Source organism: Capra hircus, chromosome 3 (assembly GCF_001704415.2).
Source record: "Capra hircus breed San Clemente chromosome 3, ASM170441v1, whole genome shotgun sequence".
NCBI classification, from domain to species: domain Eukaryota; kingdom Metazoa; phylum Chordata; class Mammalia; order Artiodactyla; family Bovidae; genus Capra; species Capra hircus.
The window spans coordinates 19,133,125-19,155,510 of NC_030810.1; the positions used below are offsets into that span (position 1 = coordinate 19,133,125).

General features: G+C 45.6%; 1 protein-coding gene across 5 annotated transcripts in view; it reads left to right on the top strand.

Annotated features, from left to right (window-relative positions):
- The window catches only part of RNF220 (ring finger protein 220), a 262,206-nt gene continuing 240,915 nt past the window's right edge, over nt 1,096-22,386 (top strand). Inside the window, exon 1 of one of the 5 annotated variants that reach the window (XM_018043334.1) lies at nt 1,096-1,826. In XM_018043334.1, the coding sequence (XP_017898823.1) occupies nt 1,202-1,826 (625 nt within the window). In that variant the 5' untranslated portion in view covers nt 1,096-1,201. The remainder of the gene's footprint in view (nt 1,827-22,386) is intronic. The other 4 variants (XM_018043342.1, XM_018043310.1, XM_018043327.1 and 1 more) reach the window with 4 other exon arrangements.

Consider the following 22,386-nt stretch of genomic DNA (forward strand, 5'->3'; position numbering starts at 1 on the left):
CACACCCTTACTCAAAATAAATTTTGCAACAGGATCAGTGTCTATGAAAATGTACAACCTAAATTTAAAAGGGAAATTGAAGGAGGTCTTTCTGAACTCCAGTTTGTTCCAGGGGCCTTCAGCGGACATCAACTCTGACTGGGCCAATAAGCAGAGGAAAATAAGTCAGAAATTTTGTTAACATTTTGCTCTAAATGTTAATGGCAAATTCAAGGCAGTTTACAAATCTACTTAAGAGTGAGTGCATTAGTAACTAAAATTACCAATCCGTTCTTTGCTGCCCCTGGAAGACAGACGTTTCCCCGCAACATATGCCAAAGGCACCCATTATGTTTTTAAATATTGTCAGAGATGGCAGGCGCTTTATTGATGAAGGTTTTGTTCCTTCTCAGAAAAGCGAAAGCCTATGTGATTAAAGAGGGGTGTGGATCAAAAATAATGCTGCTGTTGTTTCTTCACATAGTACTTCTTTCTGGAAAGAGACTTAGATGATACATGAAGATGTGTGTTTATGTGCCAATATGTGTGATTTATCCACACATACAATTTGTACCAACTAACATGTGGAGATAGTCATGGTTTAAATGTGCTTGATTTAGGGGTTTTTCAGTCTCCGAGCATTGTTAGGGAAGATGAGAGGATGCAAATGTAGAGGGGTCTTATGAGTAGAACCTGGCCTCTGTTTGAACATCAGGCCTGTCATGAGTGGTGTATGCAGGAGCAGGCCCTTTAAAATAGAGACCCCACCTCATCTACTGGGTGGCTTGGCCTTCCAAAGCTCATTTGCTCAGGGAATATTGTATTTGGAGGTTTTATGATTTTTTTTTCCTTTGCTGGGCTCAGGCGCATTTCACCCGGAACGTGTAGGGACCAAAGTCAGCTGCGCGTACATCACAGTAAGTTGTCTATTGATTTTCCTGAATGAAAATGGTCTGATGCTGCTGCCCACTGGCTCCTAAAGCCTGTGGTGTCTCATGCCCGAGCATCTGTAAGCCAGAAGGATGGTGTTTCAATCACTTGGGGTTTCCCTTGTTTTTCCTCCCCCTGACCTTCCTCCCCCCCTTTTTTTTTCTCTTTGCTGTTTCCACAGGTCTTAAAAGGGGACGATGCCCCAGTAATACTCCCTGCCCTGCTCCCAGGTGCCACTCCCTCCCAGGGAAGACTGCTTCTTGTGTGACGCGGGCCATAGAGAGAGACTCCGATGGACTTACACCGGGCAGCCTTCAAGATGGAGAACTCATCCTACCTCCCCAACCCGCTGGCATCCCCAGCCCTGATGGTCCTGGCGTCCACGGCTGAGGCCAGCCGTGATGCATCCATCCCTTGTCAGCAGCCACGACCCTTCGGTGTACCTGTCTCAGTAGACAAGGACGTGCATATTCCATTCACCAATGGTTCCTACACCTTTGCCTCTATGTACCATCGGCAAGGTGGGGTACCAGGGACTTTTGCCAATCGCGATTTTCCCCCTTCGTTGCTACACCTCCACCCGCAGTTTGCTCCCCCAAACCTAGATTGCACCCCAATCAGTATGCTGAATCACAGCGGAGTGGGGGCTTTCCGTCCCTTTGCTTCCACTGAGGACCGGGAGAGTTATCAGTCAGCCTTCACGCCCGCCAAGCGACTTAAAAACTGCCATGACACAGATTCTCCCCACTTGCGCTTCTCAGATGCAGATGGCAAGGAATATGACTTTGGGACACAGCTGCCATCTAGCTCCCCCGGTTCACTTAAGGTTGACGACACTGGGAAGAAGATTTTTGCTGTCTCTGGCCTCATTTCAGATCGGGAAGCCTCATCTAGCCCAGAAGATCGGAATGACAGATGTAAGTACCTTGGTGCAGCCTTCCCCTAACCCCAGTAGGCCCTGCCTTACAGTAGTATTCAACAGGTCGGTGGCATTTTTCATGCTCCTCGTAATGGGAAGGGCTGACTCTCCCATTCAGGAGCTGTGGAGTGCTGACATTTACTTGTGTCTTGTCAATGAGCACTGATAGTTCTTGTAGGAAATGTTTTTCTGAAGGTAGCTGGAGGCACGCTGGCCTGCACTGCCCTTCCTACCAGGGCACGAGTGGCTTATTCTCTGGGGACTCTGGAGTGGAGGGGGGTGCCGTATATATACCGGAGTGAATGTCATTTCATTAGTAAGCATAGGTTCCTAGGGAATTTGTGTGTTGGAGGGGGGCTGCTGAAGACACCCATCCATCCCTCTTCCCTTTGCTCTCCTCATTATGTTTCTCTGACCTCGGTATTATTTTTTAGCTTTTCCATTGTACCACATCCAGCAGACTCCACGTGATTTTATTTTCACAACTCTCAGCCCTTGTCCAAATCAGGCTATTTTTCAGAGAAGGACAAAGGTGTCGTCAATCACCATAAAGCATTTCAAACAGCTGTGTTTTCCTTGCAATCGCAAGGCTAGAAAGCCAAGTTCTCTTGGGATTTAACAGGTTTGCTGGGTGCTTATCCTGGGGCTCCCTTGTAGAACTAGACAGGTTGGTCTATGTGCTGTTTTTTTTTTTCTTTTGTTGATGCTCACAACTGTTACCAATTTCTGCTTAAGAAACAGCTCTGTCATATTCTCCAAGGGCCTTGATGGGCTCTGGCTACACTCACTAATAGTTGGGGCTAAACCTTTGCTTGGAACTTGTAGACTAGGAATGTTGAACCCTGCCATCCTCACCTCTCATGTAATCAGAAAATAATTGTGTTTTGAAGCTTTTGGACTATGGGTAGACCCCCACAGAGCAGTTTTCTTCAAGCCTGGTGAGAATTTATGAACTGGGGATGTTTTTTTCCAACCAACCCTTTGTTCTAAGATTTGCTCCATTTTATTTTCTTAAGAAAACTACATTTGAGGTTTGCTTTCCCTCTTCTCGGTTTTTTGTGCTCCCCGGTCCTCTCTATAACCACCATCACGAATGCCATTTTTTTCTCTTCTCTTTATGACGCCGAGGAGAGTAATAGAGACGTTGCTGCTCTCTCCCCTGTCGGCACTGCTTCCTCAGGCTGTCTCCTTGAATTAGGCACTGTGTTAACTTTCCTGCGCTAAAAGGCATCTGCCTAAGCCCAGCGTACCTTTTCAATAAAAGTCATCATAAAATCAACCTGCCTTGTAAATCCATCGCTCTTTGGTTTTGAAATATGTTGCGAGTGTGTCTTTTATGTCAGCGTCTGTAAGCCTGAGACCTCCCCACTTCAGGGAGAAGGCTGTATCTGACAGCACAAGTGCCTGTGTTCTGTCTTTTGCTTTAGCTCCTATTCCCTTTCCCCCTTTCTGTACAGCTGACGTGTGTGTGTGCGTGTGTGCGTGCGTGCTCGCAATGATCCTGCTTTGGGCATATACTTGCTGAATGCCGTTGTGTCTGTCTGTTTCAGTTTAGTTGAGTTTTCATTTGTCAATGTGCAAGTGATCAAGGCGAGCTTTAACCTGACCTCTGGCCAAAACTGCCCTGGTTTCGGGTGTGACCAAGTCTGCTCCTTTTTTTGTCCAAACACAAGCTGAAAATGAAACCCTCTCAAAACTAACATGCCACAAAGTAACACCTGGAGATCAAGAAACCTTTCTTCTCTCCTAACAAATCCAGCTTGTCTCCATTTTTCCATTTTTTAGCCCAAACCTGTATCAGACCCCCAGAGTAGGAGGAAGCTTGTTAGTCGAGTCAGAACTCACAGATGCGGATATCCATTCCCCTCCGAGTGTCAAAGCCATAACTCTTCTGTTTGCCTGGTTCGCCTTGTGTGGGGGTGTCATCCCCCATGGAGATGGATCCCTCAGACAGGAATACGCCTGGGTGGAGAAAAATTAAATGAGTCTGTCTCCCAAAGTGAAATGGAATTCTGACCTTGAAATTAATGAGATTCTGATCAGAAGGGTGGGGAAACTTCTTTATTTCAAATTGTAGTGTTGTATAAATTTGAGCCCTTCCCCCTTTTGTTTAAAATATCCTTCCTTTAGTGAGTATTTAGTGTTCTCTTTTTTCCTCTTTAACAAATGTTAGATCTGTAGGCATGTCTGAGTGTAGAATGTTTGTCCACTCACATTATCTAGAGTTGCATTTGTGACTGATCTTAAATGAGAAATAAAGGCACAAAGTGCATGGGAGAGTGTTATCTTGTGATAACCCTGGATTTGTGTTCCTTTCTCTTTTCCTTCTCTTGGGTGGGGTAGCAACCATCACAAGGGTTGTCCTGGGGAACATTTGTGCTTTGGATTTTGAGTTTTGGAAGGCTGGGAAACATTTTTCTGTAGGGAAGGGTCGAAGAGGCACCGTGACCAAGTCTGCTGCAGCTTTCTTGGCTGCTGTCATATGCCGACGTGTGTCAGAATATTTATGGTCTGTTTTATGTAAATACATATTTAAGGGCCGTTAGAAGGCCTGATTATTCCCACTAGATGCCTTTCAGGTCCTCCCTACAGAACCGTTTTGAAATAAGTAATATTTCTCAGATAATCGAGTGACAGTATACAAGACTGCTTCCAAGGGGAGCGCTTGAGGGGCAGATGGGGCAGTAAGGGGGCGGGGGTGGGGAGGCAAGAAAAGAGAGGACAGAAAGTGTACAAGAGCACAGTGATAGGATACTGTGGCTTTTGCCCAGATTGCCAAAAATTAACCATGTATATTTTAGGTTTTGTAATTCTTAAAATTTAGAGCTAATCCTTGATATAGTTGACTGATTCTTCAGTTCTCTTCATATAAATAAAATTTTTTTCACAAACTGTAAGAGAAGCTATAATTAAATCCAACAGTAAATCTCCTAAACAAGCATGTAGCTTGAGGGTTTTGTTGAGGGGGCGGGGTGAGTACGGGTGTGTGTGTCCCTTAGAGTAGAAGTTTTATGACTGAGTTTTAGGTCAATGAAAAAATCAGTTTTACAATGGAAACACTGACAGTTTTTACTGTCGCAGCCACCCCCTGCTCACACACTGCATCCATATGCAGATATGTCCACATCTGAGAGCATTTGAAAGAGGGGCCTGCAGACATGGTGTAATGCTCACGTGTTCTTTCCTTCAATCTGGGTACTGATAGGAAGGATTTCTTTTGTGGTTAAATACCCGTTTTTGTAGAAAGCAACACAGCTCCTTGGGTAAAGTAATGTCTCTCCTAATAGATGATTCCATTTTGCTGTTCATCTACCTGGCATCACAGGTGATTCCTGAGGTAGGTGTTGGGCTCTATGGAAAAAAGAAGGCTTTACTCAACAGGACTGACTTATTTACCCTGGAAATAGAGAGAAGTATTTGATGAGAAGCCATTCGTGGAGGATGCATGATTCCCCAAGAAGGGGACTGAGGTAACTCCTGTTTATTGTCATTCCCTGAACCCAAGGCTCCTTGTCCATGTCCTGGGAAATGATGCGAAAATTTATGGACCAATTACAAATAGTCCACGTGTGTCTTATATACCAAGTGTCTACAGATATGTTTCCCAAGGCTTTTAAAATAAACATTTCCTCATTAAGGAAACTTTACAACAAAAGGGAAAATAGGTCTTCTCTGCTGCTTTGTACTTGAATCTATACATTTATGACCCCCTGAGCACTCTGGCTCTTATCCTGTGCATTTCCTGATTGTTCTCTATAGGCCACTCCAGGGCCCAATGCCTGTCTGGGAGACCCAGTCTTTGGCCAGCCTGCCAGCCTATCCACTCAGCCCAAATTGGAATTGGCCAGGATGCATGTTCACCCTGAGGGCTGAGAGGGACAGGAACTGCCCTTGGGGAGCCATGATGGGCCCTGCCTTGTGGCTCACCTCAGAGGTGGGTACTGGGCACTGGCTTCAGGTGGCCTTCTTTCCTGACCCTTCCCTGTGGTCAGGGAGCCTGGATGCTCCCAGATGCAGTTTCCAGATGTTGTGCTTTGCTCTCATCTTTGATATATTTAAAAAGTCACTCAAATCTGAAAAGCGCCGAGAAGGAGATGGTATTTTGTACTCTGAGATGTGTCTTTCCAAAGGCACCTTTCATTGAAAACCCTATGTCCTAAAACAATCACGTCAACTGAACCCACATAGGCCCAGGGCAGCCTGAAAGGAGCTGGCTGGCTGCATCATTGGAGTGTTAGGGGGCTACGTCCCAAGGGCTCTGGGGCTGGGGTGGGTAGGGACCCTGCTCTGAGCTTTTAAGAGAATTGCTCTTGGTGGAGAGGATGTTTGGGGGCAGTTCTCAGGTCACCGGGCTCAACTTCTGGATCGTTGCTGGAGCAGATGACCACTCTGAAAGGGCATGGACATCATCAGAGATGGGTCAGATGGTTCCCGCTGTGCTGACTGCCCAGAGCTAGCCCAACTGTCGACTGTCGGCTCAGCTGCACCCGGCTTCTCCCGGAGTCCCTATTCCTTACCCATCTGGGGTGGGGGGAGGGGAGGGGCAAGAACTCCTGTGATGTGTGTGGTTGTTTCTGGTTGTTCGCTCCCAGCACAGTCATGGAGACTCCTTTTCATGCTGCTGGGTTTAATTGTCTTGTTGGGATAAAGAAATGTTTGCACAGCTAAAGTGGGGCCGGGCTGGACGGGAGCAGTCCCTGATGGCTGCAGAGCCATCTGGCCTGGCTTGGCTTGGCTCGGCGCGCCGCTGGCCCGCCCGCCCGCCGGGCGGCTGGGCTCGCTCCCGCTCCCGCTCTCTTCCCCTGCCCTCGCTCCACGCCGCGCCGCTCTGGTCGGCGGCTGCCTCCTCGCACGGCCGGAATGCCTAATCACCATGGTGAGAAAACGGACACCGCAGCCGTCCTCCCTCCTCGCCTCGCGCCCTCCCTCCCATCAATTGTCATGCAGAAGTGATCCGGGCTGCCGTTTCCTCGCGGCCGCCAGCCAGCCCCTCGCCGCTCCCGGCAGAAGGGTGGCTGGTAATTGATCGTTTGGGGGGAGGGGGCGCGGAGAGGCGCGAGGCCGGCCCGGGGGAGGGAAGAAGGACCACAGAGTGGGCCCCGTTGGCTCACTTGAAAAGGACCCCCCTCCCCCAGCCTCCGTCACGGAGATGGCGTTCAAGTGGTTTCAGAAATGTTGGTGACCTCGCCGTCGCTCGGCCGGACTGCGGGAAAACTCCGGGAGCTGCCCCCGCGGGCCGGGTCCGGGGGCCGCGTCCCCGGGGCCGCCGGGTCCCCCACCCCCGCTCCGCCCTCCACGCCCAGCGCCTCCAGGTCGCGCTGAGAACCGAGCCCCGGGCGGGTTTCCCATACGTCGTCCGAGCAGCAGAGAGATGGGGTCGGAGCGAGGGAGTGGGCGGGGGTGTAAACCTAGGAGGGGGGGCGACCACGCGGAGGTCCGGGTGATCCAGGACCCGGCGGGAGGTGCAGAGGGGTGGGTGGCGGAGTGAGGAGGCTAGGGGACACTGCGAGGGGAGAGGGCTGGGGGACGAGGCCAGGGGAGGCGGGAGCCGGGAGGATGGACGTGTGTGCACGCGCGCATCTGGATCTAGCGTTGCCCTCGGCACCCTAGGACTTGGGGTTTCTCACGTAGGTTCGAAATGTTTTCCGCGTTCGTCTTGCTTTTCAAGTCGGGGAATGTTTTCCCAAGTCCCGGGGTTCGTGAATCGCCAGGATGGCTGGTATTCGGGCGAGGCGAGTGGACTTAGCCTCTGACCGTCCGAGGCTCGTAGCCAGCACAGCGGGGTTCGTTAATGTCGCGGCAAGTTCTGGAACTCTTCCCACGGGAAGTTTTCCGGGGCTGCCTTCCGGTCAGCGGCCCCAGGTTGATTATTTGGTGGCCCTTTTTTGTTTGAAAACAAAAAACACACATTGTATCCAAATAACAAAAGTTGCTCTCCCTCCCCACCCCCTTTCCTCATTAGGCAGGGAAGAGGAAACTGAAAAATAGAATTATATTTTTATATTGGTTTTCCTTATATTTAACCCTTATTAACTTCACCCATCTGGTTAATAAATATTGGCACACGTTGAACTAGTTTTTGTAAATACTCAGAATTTGGACTGATAGTACAGTTAATCGAGTTATATTTTTATGATGGATTTTCATATTTTTAACTCTTTTTAACCACATCCATCTGGTCAATAAATATCAGAATACATTTTGGAAGGTACTCTTTATAAATACTTGAGACTCAGAGTGATGATACATTTTATTGTAAAACCCACAGGATTTCAACACCAAACTAACAGTAATATTTGGAATCAAGTCTTCCCTTCAGACAGTTGAGCTACATTCTCCAGTGCCATTTCACCCTCCCTAAAAAGAGATGCAGGAGAGGCTGGTTCCATCTCTGGGTGGGGAAGACCCCCTTAGGGAAGGAAATGGCAACCCACTGCAGTATTCTTGCCTGGGAAATCCCATGGATAGAGGAGCCTGGTGGGCTACAGTGCACTGGGTCGAGAAAGAGCTGGACATGACTAAGCAACTAAACAGCAACAACAGAGAGGGATGAGCTGCAGACCTCAGGATAACATTGCTATATAGCAGCTAAAATGCCTTAAATCCTTTTTTTTTTTTTAATGCCATTTAATTTGTGGCATTTGTGGTTGAACAGAGTGTGATTTTATCCTTTGGAACCTCAAAGTATGTGCTCCAGGGTGGAAATTTCTAAATATCTCTTTCTTTTGGGGCAAGGAGGAGAATTTTCTGCAAAAGAACTTTCACCTACTTAGTCACTTTGTTGTGCCTTTTCCAGGAAAAGATCCTGAACTGGGGCTATGAGTTTAGGCCTGGAGAAATGAGAGGCTGTGGTATAAGTCAGTCAATCTAGTAGATGCTAAGTAAATAGGAATAATTCATACCCTTACAGCCTTACCCAATGGATCAGACTTTTTTATTATCTCAATCACATTTTACTGCTAGTGTTAAAAAAAATTTACACTAAATCAGTACCAATCACAGCAAAGGGTTCAGTGTTAGTTGAGTATTGAATAAATTGATGGTGGTGATTATAATCTGATTTTTAAAGTTTTCATCAATTTGTCACACTTTAGCCTTACTCTAGATAATATCCAGAAAACTGGGCTGTCCCACAGGTATAGTGGTTTGAGGAAAGGAAGGAAGAATTTATATGCCTTGAGATTTGATGAGGATAAAGGTAGGTAGGCAATTTTTCAAGACATATGTGCAATTACCTTTCTCAAATATAGATTTATTTTGTTGATTATTTTGGTTAAAAAAATCTTTCATAACTTAAAAAGTAGTTTAAAATTTGCTTTTCTCTCTTTACTCTAGAAACCTAAGATTAGAGTCTATCCCCTTCCCAAATGTTTTCCCACAGCATCCCATCCCCTATCATGGAGTCCACAAATACAGATCTGCTTTGTGTGTATTTTAGGAAAAAAAAGTTTCTACCTGGATCCTGACTGGAGCTGGAAACAGACAAGTGATATGTGGGTTTTGTAAACACATACAACCATCTGGCAATTCAGACATTTGACCGTCAGTTTTCTCTGTGGAATGTGTTCTGATCAAAGATGATCTAGAGGAAATGAAAGCTGTGTTTTGGGTGGGGGGAAACGTGGCGCTGCGTCCAGTGCATTCTGTTCAGCAGACATGGAGCTTTAGGAAAGTCTAGACCTGAATGTGTGAAGGAGGAACCTTTTGGTACAGTCTCATGAGAAATCAAGCCCAGTAAGCCGGAATGTGACTCACCAGATGAGGGTTGTCTTTTTCCACTGAAATTCATTTGTAGGCTGAGACTTATGGCTTTGCATCCATCTTAGAGCAGCAGACAGTCAGAAGGCTGTAGGGAGGGGGCAAGGGCCAGCCCTGGAGAGACCTTTGCTTTATTTTCAGGTATATGATTCCCATTTAGGTGCTAGCTAATCCTATACTGCTCTCACTTGATCTTGCTTTTCAGGGTTTGATTTAAACTGAATCAGAATGGCTTAGCATAATAAATACCTGTTAGAGGGATAAATGCTGTGTTTGCCCCTTTGAGCCTCAACTTGAAGCTGTTTCAGATCAAAAGTAGGGAAGCAATATAACATAGTGGCTATGAGTTCAGCCTCTGGAGTAAAATCATGACCCTTTAGCTTACTTGCTCTGTGACCCTAGGCAAATTATTTAACCTCTCTGGGCCTCAGTACTGTTATCTGTAAAGTGGGAATTACACAACCTAAAAGGGTTGTTGTGAAGGACTGAATGAGATTAAGCAAACTAATAATGCTTAGAACAGTTCCTCACACATACTGAGTGTTCAATACATAATGACTATTATTATTTCAAGGACAATCTGGTGGTATAATCGTCCTTGTTAGAAGCACTGATGTAGTCAAACACAGGGTCATTAATGGCTAGCTTGTATGTAGGATCCTTTCATGCACTCATGGCTTATGGTGATGTGGAAAGCAGGGAGGGAGAGAGGCTCAGCTCTTTTCTGTGATAGCAGCTGCTTCACCTCTCTGCATTATTATCCATCCACCAGGATTAGCCCTGGTGGCCCTCTGACCTCTTTCTCCCTTCATTTTATTGAGAAACAAGGTAATATTACAGTTAAAGAAACTGAGTCTCTGAGCCAGGAAGGGACTTAACTAGGGCTAGCTATCTAACCTAGTGGCCCAGGTTAGAAAATCCAAATCTCACCAGATTGTCTTATTCTGGAATTTTGTATTATCAGATATTATTTGAAACAGATGGGTCATTAGAATTTGTGTGTGCTAGAAATTTGGGCCATATATAATCAGATTTGCTATAATGGCATTTGACTAGTATTAGAATTCAAAGTCCCAGAGTTTCTAATATTTCCTCAGATTTTAAGTTACACAAGCACTTTCTCCCCCTCTCGCCTATGTGAGAGAAATCTGTGAACCTTCCCCCATCTGTGTGTGTCACAGTCCCACAGCATGATGGATTGTCTCTGCTTGGGGGAGGCTTAGGATGGGGCTTGAAGGGGCCTTGTAGGTCAGGAGAGAAATACAGCAGCAGGACTGAGCTGGGGGGGCTACTGGGGAGGGATTAGCAGGGGAAGGGGAGGGCAGAGTTGGGCGGGGACAGACCTCTTCCATAGTGTCTGTGTGCATTCTCCTAGGAGTAAAAGAAGGCTGTCCATTACTGTGAGCGCACAAATAAACTCAGTGTTTTTCTCTTTGTAGAAAGAAAGCCCCAGGGGGCTTGGGAACACCAGAAGCTGACCGCCCGTCAGTGGGAGAGTTGGGAAGTAGGAGGATAGAAGTGAGAAAGACTGACCCTCTGCCTGAGGACCTTGGATTTGGGTCTGTTATTTGAATATAACAGCTCAAAGTTGAAAAGGCTTCTGTTCAAATACGTGTGTAGCAGGAATAGCCATTGGAGGCCAGTTGTCCGATACCTCAATCCCCATCAGTTCCTTCATGGCTCCATTTAAGAGAAGGGGTTCCGGTCACTTTGAGGGCCATAATGTCTCCATAGATCATAGAGCACCCATTCTCCTCTCTCCCAGGCCCCAGTTCTTTCTACTCACAGACTTGGAGGTATATGGGAAGTAAGAAGGGAAATGTTGAATGTTAATGTTCAGTTTTTAAAGAAGGGGAGAAAAGTCTGGGATTTAGGCTCCAATGCCGTAGTCATGGTTAGGAAGGAACTCGAGGAAAGGAAAGAGTTGGGTCTGAGAGGTAGATAGGGAGGCGAAGGCAGCAGTGCATGCGAGGGTAAGTAATCAGCAGGACCGCAGTTAGGGCCTAGGCTTTGGCTTCCTTCCTGAGCAGTAAAATGTAAAAAAAAAATCCTTAGAACAACAAAAGTCTGGACGCATGGGCTTCCTTCCTGACAGGCCAACCTGGTGGGGCTTCATTCAGCCTGAGCAGCAGTCAAGGCTGATTTACGGGTAAGAGGTCCAGACAGACATGTGTGCTTAACCCCTTCCTAGCTGCAGAGATGACTCCTTGTAAATGCTACCCTCCTCTCCCAGCTTCCCTTCATGGTGCGGGTAGCTCTTTATTGTTATTGTTTCTTTATTCGAAGAGAGTCCCTACTGCTGAAGGACCCAAAATCATCTTCATGAAGAAGCTGGGTCTCTGAGAAACTAAATGACTTGAAAGAGATCTTACCATCCAGCTGGTACTGTGGCTTCTGGCAAGTGTAACTAACAGGCTCTCGGTGACATTACATTGACTTTGGAATGTTGTGTCCTTCTTAGATCATGGGAAGTACCTCCTGGAATCTCTATTGGAGTGATCTGTGAGTCTCTGTTCCACATCTATAAAATACTAGTACTGCAGAAGGAAGGGTGCTGCTCATTGAGGGTGTTTTTAGGTGGCACTGTGGATAAAACTGAGGCTTCCAGGTGGCGCAGTGGTAAAAAAAAAAAAAAATCTGCCTGCCAATGCAGGAGATGCAAGAGATGCTGGTTCGATCCCGGGTCGGGGAGATCCCCTGGAGGAGGAAATGGCAACCAACTCCAGTGTTCTTGACTGGAAAATTCCATGGACAGAAGAGTCTAATGGGCTACAGTTCATGGGGTTGCAAAGAGACAAGACTGAGCGACTGAACACTCACGCATGTGGATAAACCTATGGCAGAGTACAGGAGGCATGGTTCAGTTTCCATCTGATAGTATGATACGTTCATTAGTTTATTTAATCATTCAGTTATTATTTTCTGAATACCTGTGTCCTTCCAGACACTGTGCTGGGTGCTGGTGATATGATGATGGGCAAGACAGATTAGAGTCCCTGCCTTATTGGAGCTGGAAGCTTAACAACCAATTGCAGGATGTCGTGAAAAGTACTCTAATAGAGGAAATGTAAAACGCCATGAGGTTAGAATCAGGAGCACCTAATCTTGTCTATGAGTCAGGGATAGTTTTCTAAAGGGAAACTATGGGATAAGCTGATATCTTAAGATCAGGGGGTCACTCAAAGAGGCTAGATGTGACAGTTTGGTTTTCTGGACAAAGTATGGCGTCTGAGTGTGGAAGAAAGAACTCCAGAGCTGCCAAGCATTACTCATAATGGTGAGTGTGTGTGTGTATGTTAGTTGCTCAGTTATGTCCAACTCTTTGCAACCCCATGGACTATAACCTGCCAGGCTCCTCTGTTCATGGAATTCTCCAGGCAAGAAAGCCCCATGATGGTGAGTAAGAATAGGATTTCTCTCTGCCAGGGCCTCAGAGCTGACTTTGAATCTCTATTATATTTCATCCTATAGCCAGGCATTCTTGAGACTGTCTGTCTGGTGCTTATATGGTTCTGAGGCTCAGCATCATGTAGGATCTTTCTTGTAAAGTAGCTTTCTAAAGATCAATCACTAGCAAATACTTTCTGATGACATATATCTTAAGAACCATGAGCACCCACAACCATGCTTGGGATGGAACAGCCACTTGGGAAATATTTGCCAAATGTAGGACAACCTCGACCCTAATGGTGTTTAAAGAGTAGGTCAAGGGCCCTAAGTTTTATCCTAGAGTTCCTGTTCTACTCTATACTTGCCTTGCCTGGAGACTTGATGGGTCTCAAGATCCAGAGTACTCCTGGCCGTTAAACTAAGCCACATAGCACCCAGGATTCTTGGCAGGATTTCTTGGCAAAGTTTCCTGTAGGAGGTGCATTGCACAGACTTGACTTTCATGACGGAGGTTAGGAGTATCGTGCCAAGACTATTGAAGGAAAGAAAGAAGGCGAAACCAACCGTTGTCCTCGCCTGGCACGCGTAGGCATACTAACATCAGTTCCTTTCAACCGGGGCCACGGGACTCTGCTGTCTCTGCTGTGGTTTTCTTTCCCTCAAAGCCTCTTATCACCATCGTGGTCTATATCCACAGCATTTCCTGAGCTCTGTATGTAGAGCCTTGTGCTTGGCGCTGTTTGCAAGGGAGTCAAAGAATCAGGAGATGATACTTCCTCTTTTTGAGGGCCTTATGGTTAAGGTGAGTAGTTAACATGTACATGGGAGGAAATAAACGATAATGTAAAATAACAGACAGATAAGGCTCTGGGATCTCAAGAGAAGGAGTAATCCCCAAGGCTGCTTTCTTAAAATGGGATCTGAGGACCACCTGCGTCCTGATCACTTGCCAGTGTGAAGGAGGAGGGGATGGCCTGGGGTTGGGGTGGTGGTGAATGTGATTTACAATGCAGATTCCTAGGGCCCACACCAGACCTCCCAATCAGAATCACAGGGACTATGCCCTGGAAATCTGCATATTGAACAAGTAGGTGATTCTCCTTAAAGTTTATGAACCCCTCTTCCAGGGTGAGAATACTCAGAGGGAAGCTTTGGCAGAGGAGTGTAACTTTGGAGGAAGGGGAATTAAAGCTAGGCAGTGGGGAGGGAACAAACCCAGGGGGCCAGAGGTGGTAAGGGTGAAGACCCGGGGTCTGCCCACAGTGGTACCTTCTCCAGTCGCCTGTTGTGGATGAAATCTGGCCAGCTGCCTCCGGGTACCCCCTTTGCCTTCGCTCCTCCTATGGTTGTTTCCCTTTTCCTCCTTTATTGGCGATCAGCTAACGGTATGGGCGCAGACCTCCCCTTTCTTGGGCGGCATTGTAATTATGAGGCAGCCCAGCGGAGGGGTTGGCGGTGCTTAGCCAGATGTGAGGGAGGCCGGTGTGCACTTCAGTGCTCCTTGGGTTCCAGCCAGCTCATCTTCCACTGCTGTTATACTGCTGAGAATGGGCTGGAGAGTATTTTTCTGTCAGCCTTCTATCTCCTCTCCCCCCACCCCGAGGCTTATTTCTTATGCTGAAATGCTCGTTTTCGTTTGTAAGTTTGTAAGGAAATAAGGGTGAGAGGAATTTCGCAGTGGCAGCATTGGTGATCAGCCCCTGCAGGCTGGCTCTGTGCTTCAAGCTTTAAGCCTTCTGGGGGCAGCTGCCAGTGGGCAGGAGGTTAAATGAGCCGGGCATAGGGGCCTGGTTCAATGTTCAGATGGCTGCAGACAGCTGTACGCTAGTGGTTGCTCTCAGCCCTGCTAATGGACTTGGGGTGGTGTTCTTTTCCAACATACTTCCTCCTTCTTAAGCATTCATCACTTTGTATTGTAATTATTTGCTTAATTGTCCTGCCTCCGAGGATTCCTGTCCATCTCCTTGTGTGATTCTATCCACTATTTCTCCTCGTGTAGCACCTGGCTTAATAAATATTTGTTGTGAGAGTAAGTGAACCCTGGATCTCTGTTTTCTGGGCCCAGTTATGCTGAGCATTACCATGTGGCTCTATGCATTGACAGTCTGAAGAACCACACAGGATCCACCGAAGGCTGAGCACCTCGTGGCTCATTTTCAAGTGGGAGGTGATGACAAGCAATAGAGGCATTGGGAACAGCTCAGCAGTAGGACAGGATCGCAGAGCCAGATTCTCTGTCTTGTCATTTACTAGTGTTTGACTTTGGGTAAGTTGCTTCATTTCTCTGGGCTCCAGCTCCTATATATTATATACTATGAGAGGTGACAGACAATCCTTGCCCTACTGTAAGTGTGTGGGCAAGCTAAGTCGCTCAGTCATGTCCGACTCTTTGCGACCCCGTGGACTGTAGCCCATCAGGCTCCTCTGTCCGTGGGATTCGCTAGGCAGGGATACTGAAGTGGGTTGCCATTTCCTTCTCCAGGGGAATCTTCCCGACCCAAGGATCGAACCTGCATCTCTTGCATCTTGAATCAGAGAAGATAATACAGATGTGTTTTGGTTTTCTGAAAGTAACCATATAAATGACATACAATGTATTATGGATATATATATATACGTGTGTGTGTGTGTGTGTATATATATAATATATACATCTTCCTCTTCCAAGAACATCTGTCTAAAGAGAAGAATGGCCATAGGAGACCAAAGTATCAATAATCTATGAAGTACCTGAGTGTTCGGCCTGGAGGGAGCCCTTTTACGCACTGTTCCTTGAAGTTGGCTCCAGAAGAGGCTGTACTCCCTGACACTGGCTACAGCTGTTTATTTTCCTAGGAGTTTGGGACAAAAGCTGTGTAGACTTTTTGTGAACGTAGGTTGGCAGGCCCCTTTCTGTCACAGATCTGTGACACCTCCACTGAAATTTTATCTTGCCAGATTGCCACTGAAAGGGATGTACCTTCTGCCTTTCTTCTCAACAAAATTCAAAGTGCCTTTATTTTTTGGTTTCCAGGGCCAGTGACTCTGTTCCTGCTTCCTGGAGGGAAATGTTTTGGCTCAGAGGCATAATGCCCTGGCCTAAGGAGTGATGGGCAGAATCAAATTGAAGAGGGTTTTGCCCTGGAGACCTTTCCTAGGCTGTGAGAACAGCCCTGTTCTCCAGGCGAGCAGGACAAGATGAAGAGGCCCCTGTCAGCTTGGAAGGATTTGGAAGGGCTTGCCCTTAAGGGAGAGCTTTAGAAGTCAGAGCTGGGCCAGGAGGATTGGAAAGAACAAGCATTTGAAAAAGGCTTTACTTGTGCGGTAAACTTCATTGTATGATTATTTAATAGACTATTAACAAGCAGATTCATTAACAAGATCTTAATTAACAAGTTCCAGGGTTATTCCTCCAAACTCCCAAGGGAACTGTTCTCCTTCTATTTAGTCCCAGAGACTTCCTATCCTCCTTAAACTAACCGTACCAGATGCGTTTAAATTCAGTCTTTTTATTGCGAGTGGAATGACTGCGGGCCCAGACAGGCACAGAGGCTGCTCCTAATAAGAATAATAACACTTTTGGAGCGCTTTCTAGGTGTCAGGCCCAACTCTGAGTGCTTTACAGGCAATTGTTTATTTAATCCTAATAAAATCCCTATGGGATGGATATTGTTATTTCCATTTTACAGATGCGGAAACTGAGGCCCAGTGTTTAAGCAATATATTCATTGTCACAACAGCAAGAAATAGCAGAGATGAGATTCACATCCAGGCAGTCAGGCTCCAGAGCCGATGAGAAGGAGGATAAACCCCAAGAGAGGGAGGTCTGTGGGTTAGATTTGTGAGGGAATAAGAATCCTTGAATCCTGCTCACCCATGCGGGACAGTTCTCAGCACCACACCTACATCTGTCCGGCTGGGTCCTTACTCAAAGTCTCCTGTAGTGAACAGCCCTTAGGCACCATCTGCTCGGCCCTTCACAAGCCTTTGTCACTGTGTCTACCCTGTGAGTTCTGTGAAGTGGTGACTGTGTCATCTCTGTTGTCAGTGCCGAGTGTGTTGCCTGGAATGTACTAGTTATGGTTTAAACCAGAACAAAAACCAGTGTGTCCAATGTTCCGCTTGATGGGAAGGGGAAGATGTTTTAGCATCTGCTGAGTCCTGGTGCTTCTTGCAGTGTAGGCCCTGCTTTGGGATACTCTGCACTTTACAGATACCACAATTCAGAAGAGCCAGCTCCTGAGACAGGACAGTGACATCTCACCCTTTTGTGCCTCGGTTTCCTCAGGGTAAAGTGGAATTGGCACTGTATCAGCCCTTTTAAAGACGCTTACTCCTTGGAAGAAAAACTGACGAACAGAGATAGTGTATTAAAAAGCTGAGACATCACTTTGCTGACAAAGGTCTGTATAGTCAAGGCTATGGTTTTTCCAGTAGTCATGCACGGATGTAAGAGTTGGATCATAAAGAAGGCTGAGCACTGAAGAACTGATGCTCTTGAACTGTGGTGTTGGAGAAGACTCTTGAGAGTCCCTTGGACTGCAAGAAGATCCAACCAGTCCATCCTAAAGGAGATCAATCCTGGGAGTTCATTGGAAGGACTGATATTGAAGCTGAAGGCAGAAGGAGAAGAGGGCAGCAGAGGATGAAATGGTTAGATAACATCACCGACTCAGTGGACGTGAATTTGAACAAACTCCAGGAGATAGTGGAAGACAGAGGAGCCCGGTGTGCTGTAGTTCATAGCATCACAAAGAGTCGGACATAACTTATCACTGAACAACAGCATCAATCCCCTAGGGTTATTATAAGGGTTAAATGAGTTCATATAAAATACAAATCAAGTCCTAAGACAGGGCCTGGCGAAAAGTAAGCCTTTAATACATGTTAGCTAGAATCACTGTTACCAGGGCTTGAGCACAGATGTGGAGTCTCTTGAATCAGGCTCTTTCCCTCAACCCCACACCCCCAACCTCTGCTTTTGGTAACATTACAGGGATACTGATTCTGGTGAGCCTTGATCTCTTATGGGTTTGTACAGATGGTGACAGGTCTTTCTATAGCCGAAAAAAATTCCTGATTGATATTCCTGGTACCCACAATGTTGTCCCTCCTTGACTACACTTAAATGGGGTTGGGGCGAGGAGGGCTCGAAATCACCTGATGATGATTCCCCTTTTTAACTACCCTCAAAGGCTTAGGGTGGAAATAACTAGAACTCCTACCCAGGAAAGGACAGTGAGCCATCAGGACTTTCTTTTGGGATCAAAGGTTTGGTTACTGTTGTGTTGTTTGTTTTTTAATTTTTGGCTGTGCAGGATCTTATTGCTGTATGTGGGCTTTCTCCAGTTGCAGCCAGCAGGGGCTCCTCTCTAGTCAAAGTGTACGGATTTCTCATTATGATGGCGTCTCTTGTTGCAGAGCAGAGGTGCTAGAGTTTCAGTAATTGTGGCACATGGGCTGAGTTGCCCCGTGGCATGTGGGGTTTTCCCAGACCAGAGATCAAACCAGTGTCCCCTGCATTGCAATGTGGATTCTTGACCAGTGGACCTCCAGGGAATCCCTGGTTAGTCTTGTTCTTGGCCTCTGCCCTGCCAGTCACTGTGATAGCAAGCCCCTGGGCTCTTTGCCAGCTATATTGGGGAGAGGATAAGGGAGTGGCAGAATGCCTAGAATCATTGGGAAATTTGAGCTAGGAAGGAACTATTGCAGGTTGCTTGATTTATCTTATTGTCTAATTACTTACATGAAGCTTAAGACTGATTGATTTCCCTTTGGTGTGCTAAGTCTCTTCAGTGTGTCTGACTCTTTACAACCCAATGGACTATAGCCTGCCAAGCTCCTCTGTCCATGAGATTCTCCAGGCAAGAATACTGGAGTGGGTTGCCACACCCTCCTCCAGGGGATCTTCCCGACCAAGGGCTAGAACCTGCATCTCTATGTCTCCTGCATTGGCAGGCGGATTCTTTAGCATTAGTGCCGCCTGGGAAGCCCAATTTCCCCTTTATCCTAAGGAAAAAATATTCCTTTATTTACTATCCAGATTTTCATCCCATTTGTAGTGTACAAATATCCTCTCCTCAATCTCAACTGGAAGACTTGAAGACTTCTGAAAGCCCCCATTCTCACTGCTGGCCACTTTTGCTCCCACTTCAGTCTCCACCACCATCTGTAGTTAAGGATATATTGATGCTCGTAAACCCCCAAACTGGCCTCCCTCTTCCCAACTTAGCGTCTTTGTGTTCTTTCTAAGTAGCTTGGCCACAATATCACTTTCTTTAGCAGCATTCTAACTTCTAAGAAGCTTAATAGGCAAGGAGATTGTGGGGTCTTTGACTTTCTCTGAGCCTCAGCCCTAAGTGGTTTATTCTATTAAGCTGATTCCTGATGGTGCATAGGGCTTTGCTGGATAAGAAGTTGGGGGTAGTGGCGGATGGTGGGTGGGGTTAGAGGAACAAGATGCTTTCACTCCCTCTTCCATTCTGCCCTACCATCCAACCCATTCCTACCCCATGATTCTGTTTTCAGAGCTCAGGAGTGAAGGGAATGGTGATGAAGCCAAAGTATAGAACTTTCCTTAGAGGACTTAAGTTGGCTTTTTCCTGAGCTGTACTTTGCCCCCTCCCCACTACCCTTCCTGCCCATTTGTTCCTGTGCTTCGATGAACTGCTTTGGGATTTTTTTTTTCTCTCTTTCTTTCCTTCCACCTTAACTTTTGCCTCCATTCCAATTCTAGCCACACACACACAAAAGAGTAGTGAATAAAAAATTAAGAACTGTTGATTCAAAGGGAGGAAATCCAGGTGTGGAATATAGGAAAAAATAACAGATTAAGTTCTAGCAAGGAAACAATGCAGAATTCTTCTTGATGATTTTTCCCTCAGAATTATGGCAGGATAAATTTATTCCTTCTGATATTTTGACCCAGGTTAAAGATTTTTGAGTTTCCCTATTAACATTCCTTATTGGTTCTGGATGGCCAGCAGGTTGAGAGAGTAGAATAGAGTCTGTTTTTTCTTTTCTTTTTTTTTTTTTTACTGAATCATGATGACCTGCAGAAAAACTTTAGGGGAACTTCGTGAGCATAAAAAATGAAGTTGTAAAAAAAAAAATGAAGTTGATAGTAAAGTGAGGAAAGGGTATCAGGAGTATAAATGTAGAAAAAATATAAGACAGTTTTCACAGAGGGAGGCAGGAAGAAAACGAAAAGTGACCAGAAAGCGAAAAAAGAAAGAAAACCTGAAGAAGGAGGCAGGAAGACAATGAAAGTTTTGAAGCATTTCAAGGAATTACATGTCTTGTTTGTAACATAGCCACTGATGAAAGTATGGGGAAACAGGATCCCATACACAGCACTGAGTGGAGTATAAAGTGGTATAGTCTCTTGGGAGGGCAGTTTGGCAATATTTGCCTATGAACATTTTAAATGCAAATATCCTTTGATGAGATTCAACAGTAGGAAATTATCCTACATGTATTTGGTCAAGTACATAAAGAAGTATGTACTTTATTGTATTGTTTGTAATTTGAAAAAAAACCCAGAAACAATGTACACTGATGCATTTATTGGTAAAATAAATTATGATACATCTATATAATAGAATATTAGGTAGTGGTTTTTTAAAATGAGTTAGGGCCATATGTGCTTATATGTAAAACAAGGTACAGAGAAGTATATGACCCCTTTGTATGGAAAAGAAGAGCCTCTGTATATATCTTCGTATATGCATATAGAACTCTTGAAAAAGAAATTACTAACAGTATCTCCTTTGAGGAATATGACTGAGATGGGAAGTAGGATTAATACTTTAATTATGTTCTTCTGTAGTATTTGAATAGTTAACATGTGCATATATTACTTTTATAATTTAAAAATCTGATTTATGATTTAAAACAGATAATTTGGAAGCAGTGGAACAGAAAAATTTGTTGTTTAGTGGCTAAGTCGTGTCTGACTCTTTTGCAACCACATGGCCTGTCCTCTGTCCATGGGATTTCCCAGGCAAGAATACTCGAGTGGGTTGCCATTTCCTTCTCCAGGGGATCTTCCTGACCCAGGAATCAAACCTGCACCTCTTGCATTACAGACGGATTCTTTACCACTGAGCCATGGGGAAGCCCTTGTTAATGGGAAAAACTCATTAATTTGAATAAAACTCTAAAAATTTGAATAAAATATAGACTTTAGTTAATAATAGTATATTGATACTGGCTCAGTAATTATGACAAATTACCATACTAAAATAAGATGTTAAAATTGATAATAGGGGAGACTGAGTGTGAGGAATTTGGGAACTCTCTGTACTCTCTTTGCAATTTTTCTATAAATCTAAAAGCTATTCTTAAAGGTTTATTTTTAAAAAGACAATCTGGAAGACTATATTATGGGACAGACCCATAACCTAGCATCTCAAGATTGAATCTTGGAGAGATGAATTGATAAAATTGAATGATTCCTCTGGTTCTAGAACTAATTACTAATTGGTTCCATTTCTTTCATGGCCAAATGGTATGGGATATATAGTCACAATTTCTGGGCAAGTGTCTGATTTCTTGTTGTTATTAATTTTATTTTCTGAATTAGTTTGTAAAAAGTTTAACTGATGGTTGTTTCAGTTTCAGTGTCCCAAAAGTATAGACTGGTCTGGGAGCTATATGGGGACAGGGGTTCAAAAATGAAGAGACTTAAAGGTGGTCAGATGATGCCGCTTTCTTTAAATGAGCAGGGTGGGGTGGACAGAGGACAGATGTGAGTGGTACGTGGAGTCCCACTTAACTGCCTCTGTTTGTGGCCATTTCTGTAAGATCAGCCCCTCACGTGGGGCACTGTGGCCACATAGGAGCGGGCCAGAAGACTCTATCCCTCACCATCCCTAAGTGGGGCCTCTTTCCTCCATGCACCATCAGGGCCCGTACTGTCCACTGGCAGGTCTTTGCAGCTTTAGGGTCTAGAAAACACACCTGCCATTGGCTCAATATGTGTCCACATCTGTCTTTCTCACCAACGATAAGAAATGGTAAAGACCACGCATAAGATGACCCGAGGGATGGTGCAGGGAGGGAGGTGAGAGGAGAGTTCAGGATGGGGAACGTGTTCGCCTGTGGCGGATTCATGTTGATGTGTGGCAGAACCAATACAATAGTGTAAAGTAATTAGCCTCCAATTAAAATAAATAAATTTTAAAAAAAAGTAAAATACAATTTCAAAAAAAAAAAGAGAAATGTCTCCTCTGAATTAGTTTACATGGCAGCCAGAGGAAGGAGGCCTTGGTTTTCCCTTCCCATGGAGTGGAGGGAGGTCTCTGGGCCCTCCCATTGGCCTTGGCACCTGCTTCACGGGAGGGGTCCTCTATAGTACTGGATGCAATTGATGACGTCATCCTTCTTGGAACTCCCCTCCCTTGGCTTCTGGGACAGGACACTCCTTTGGT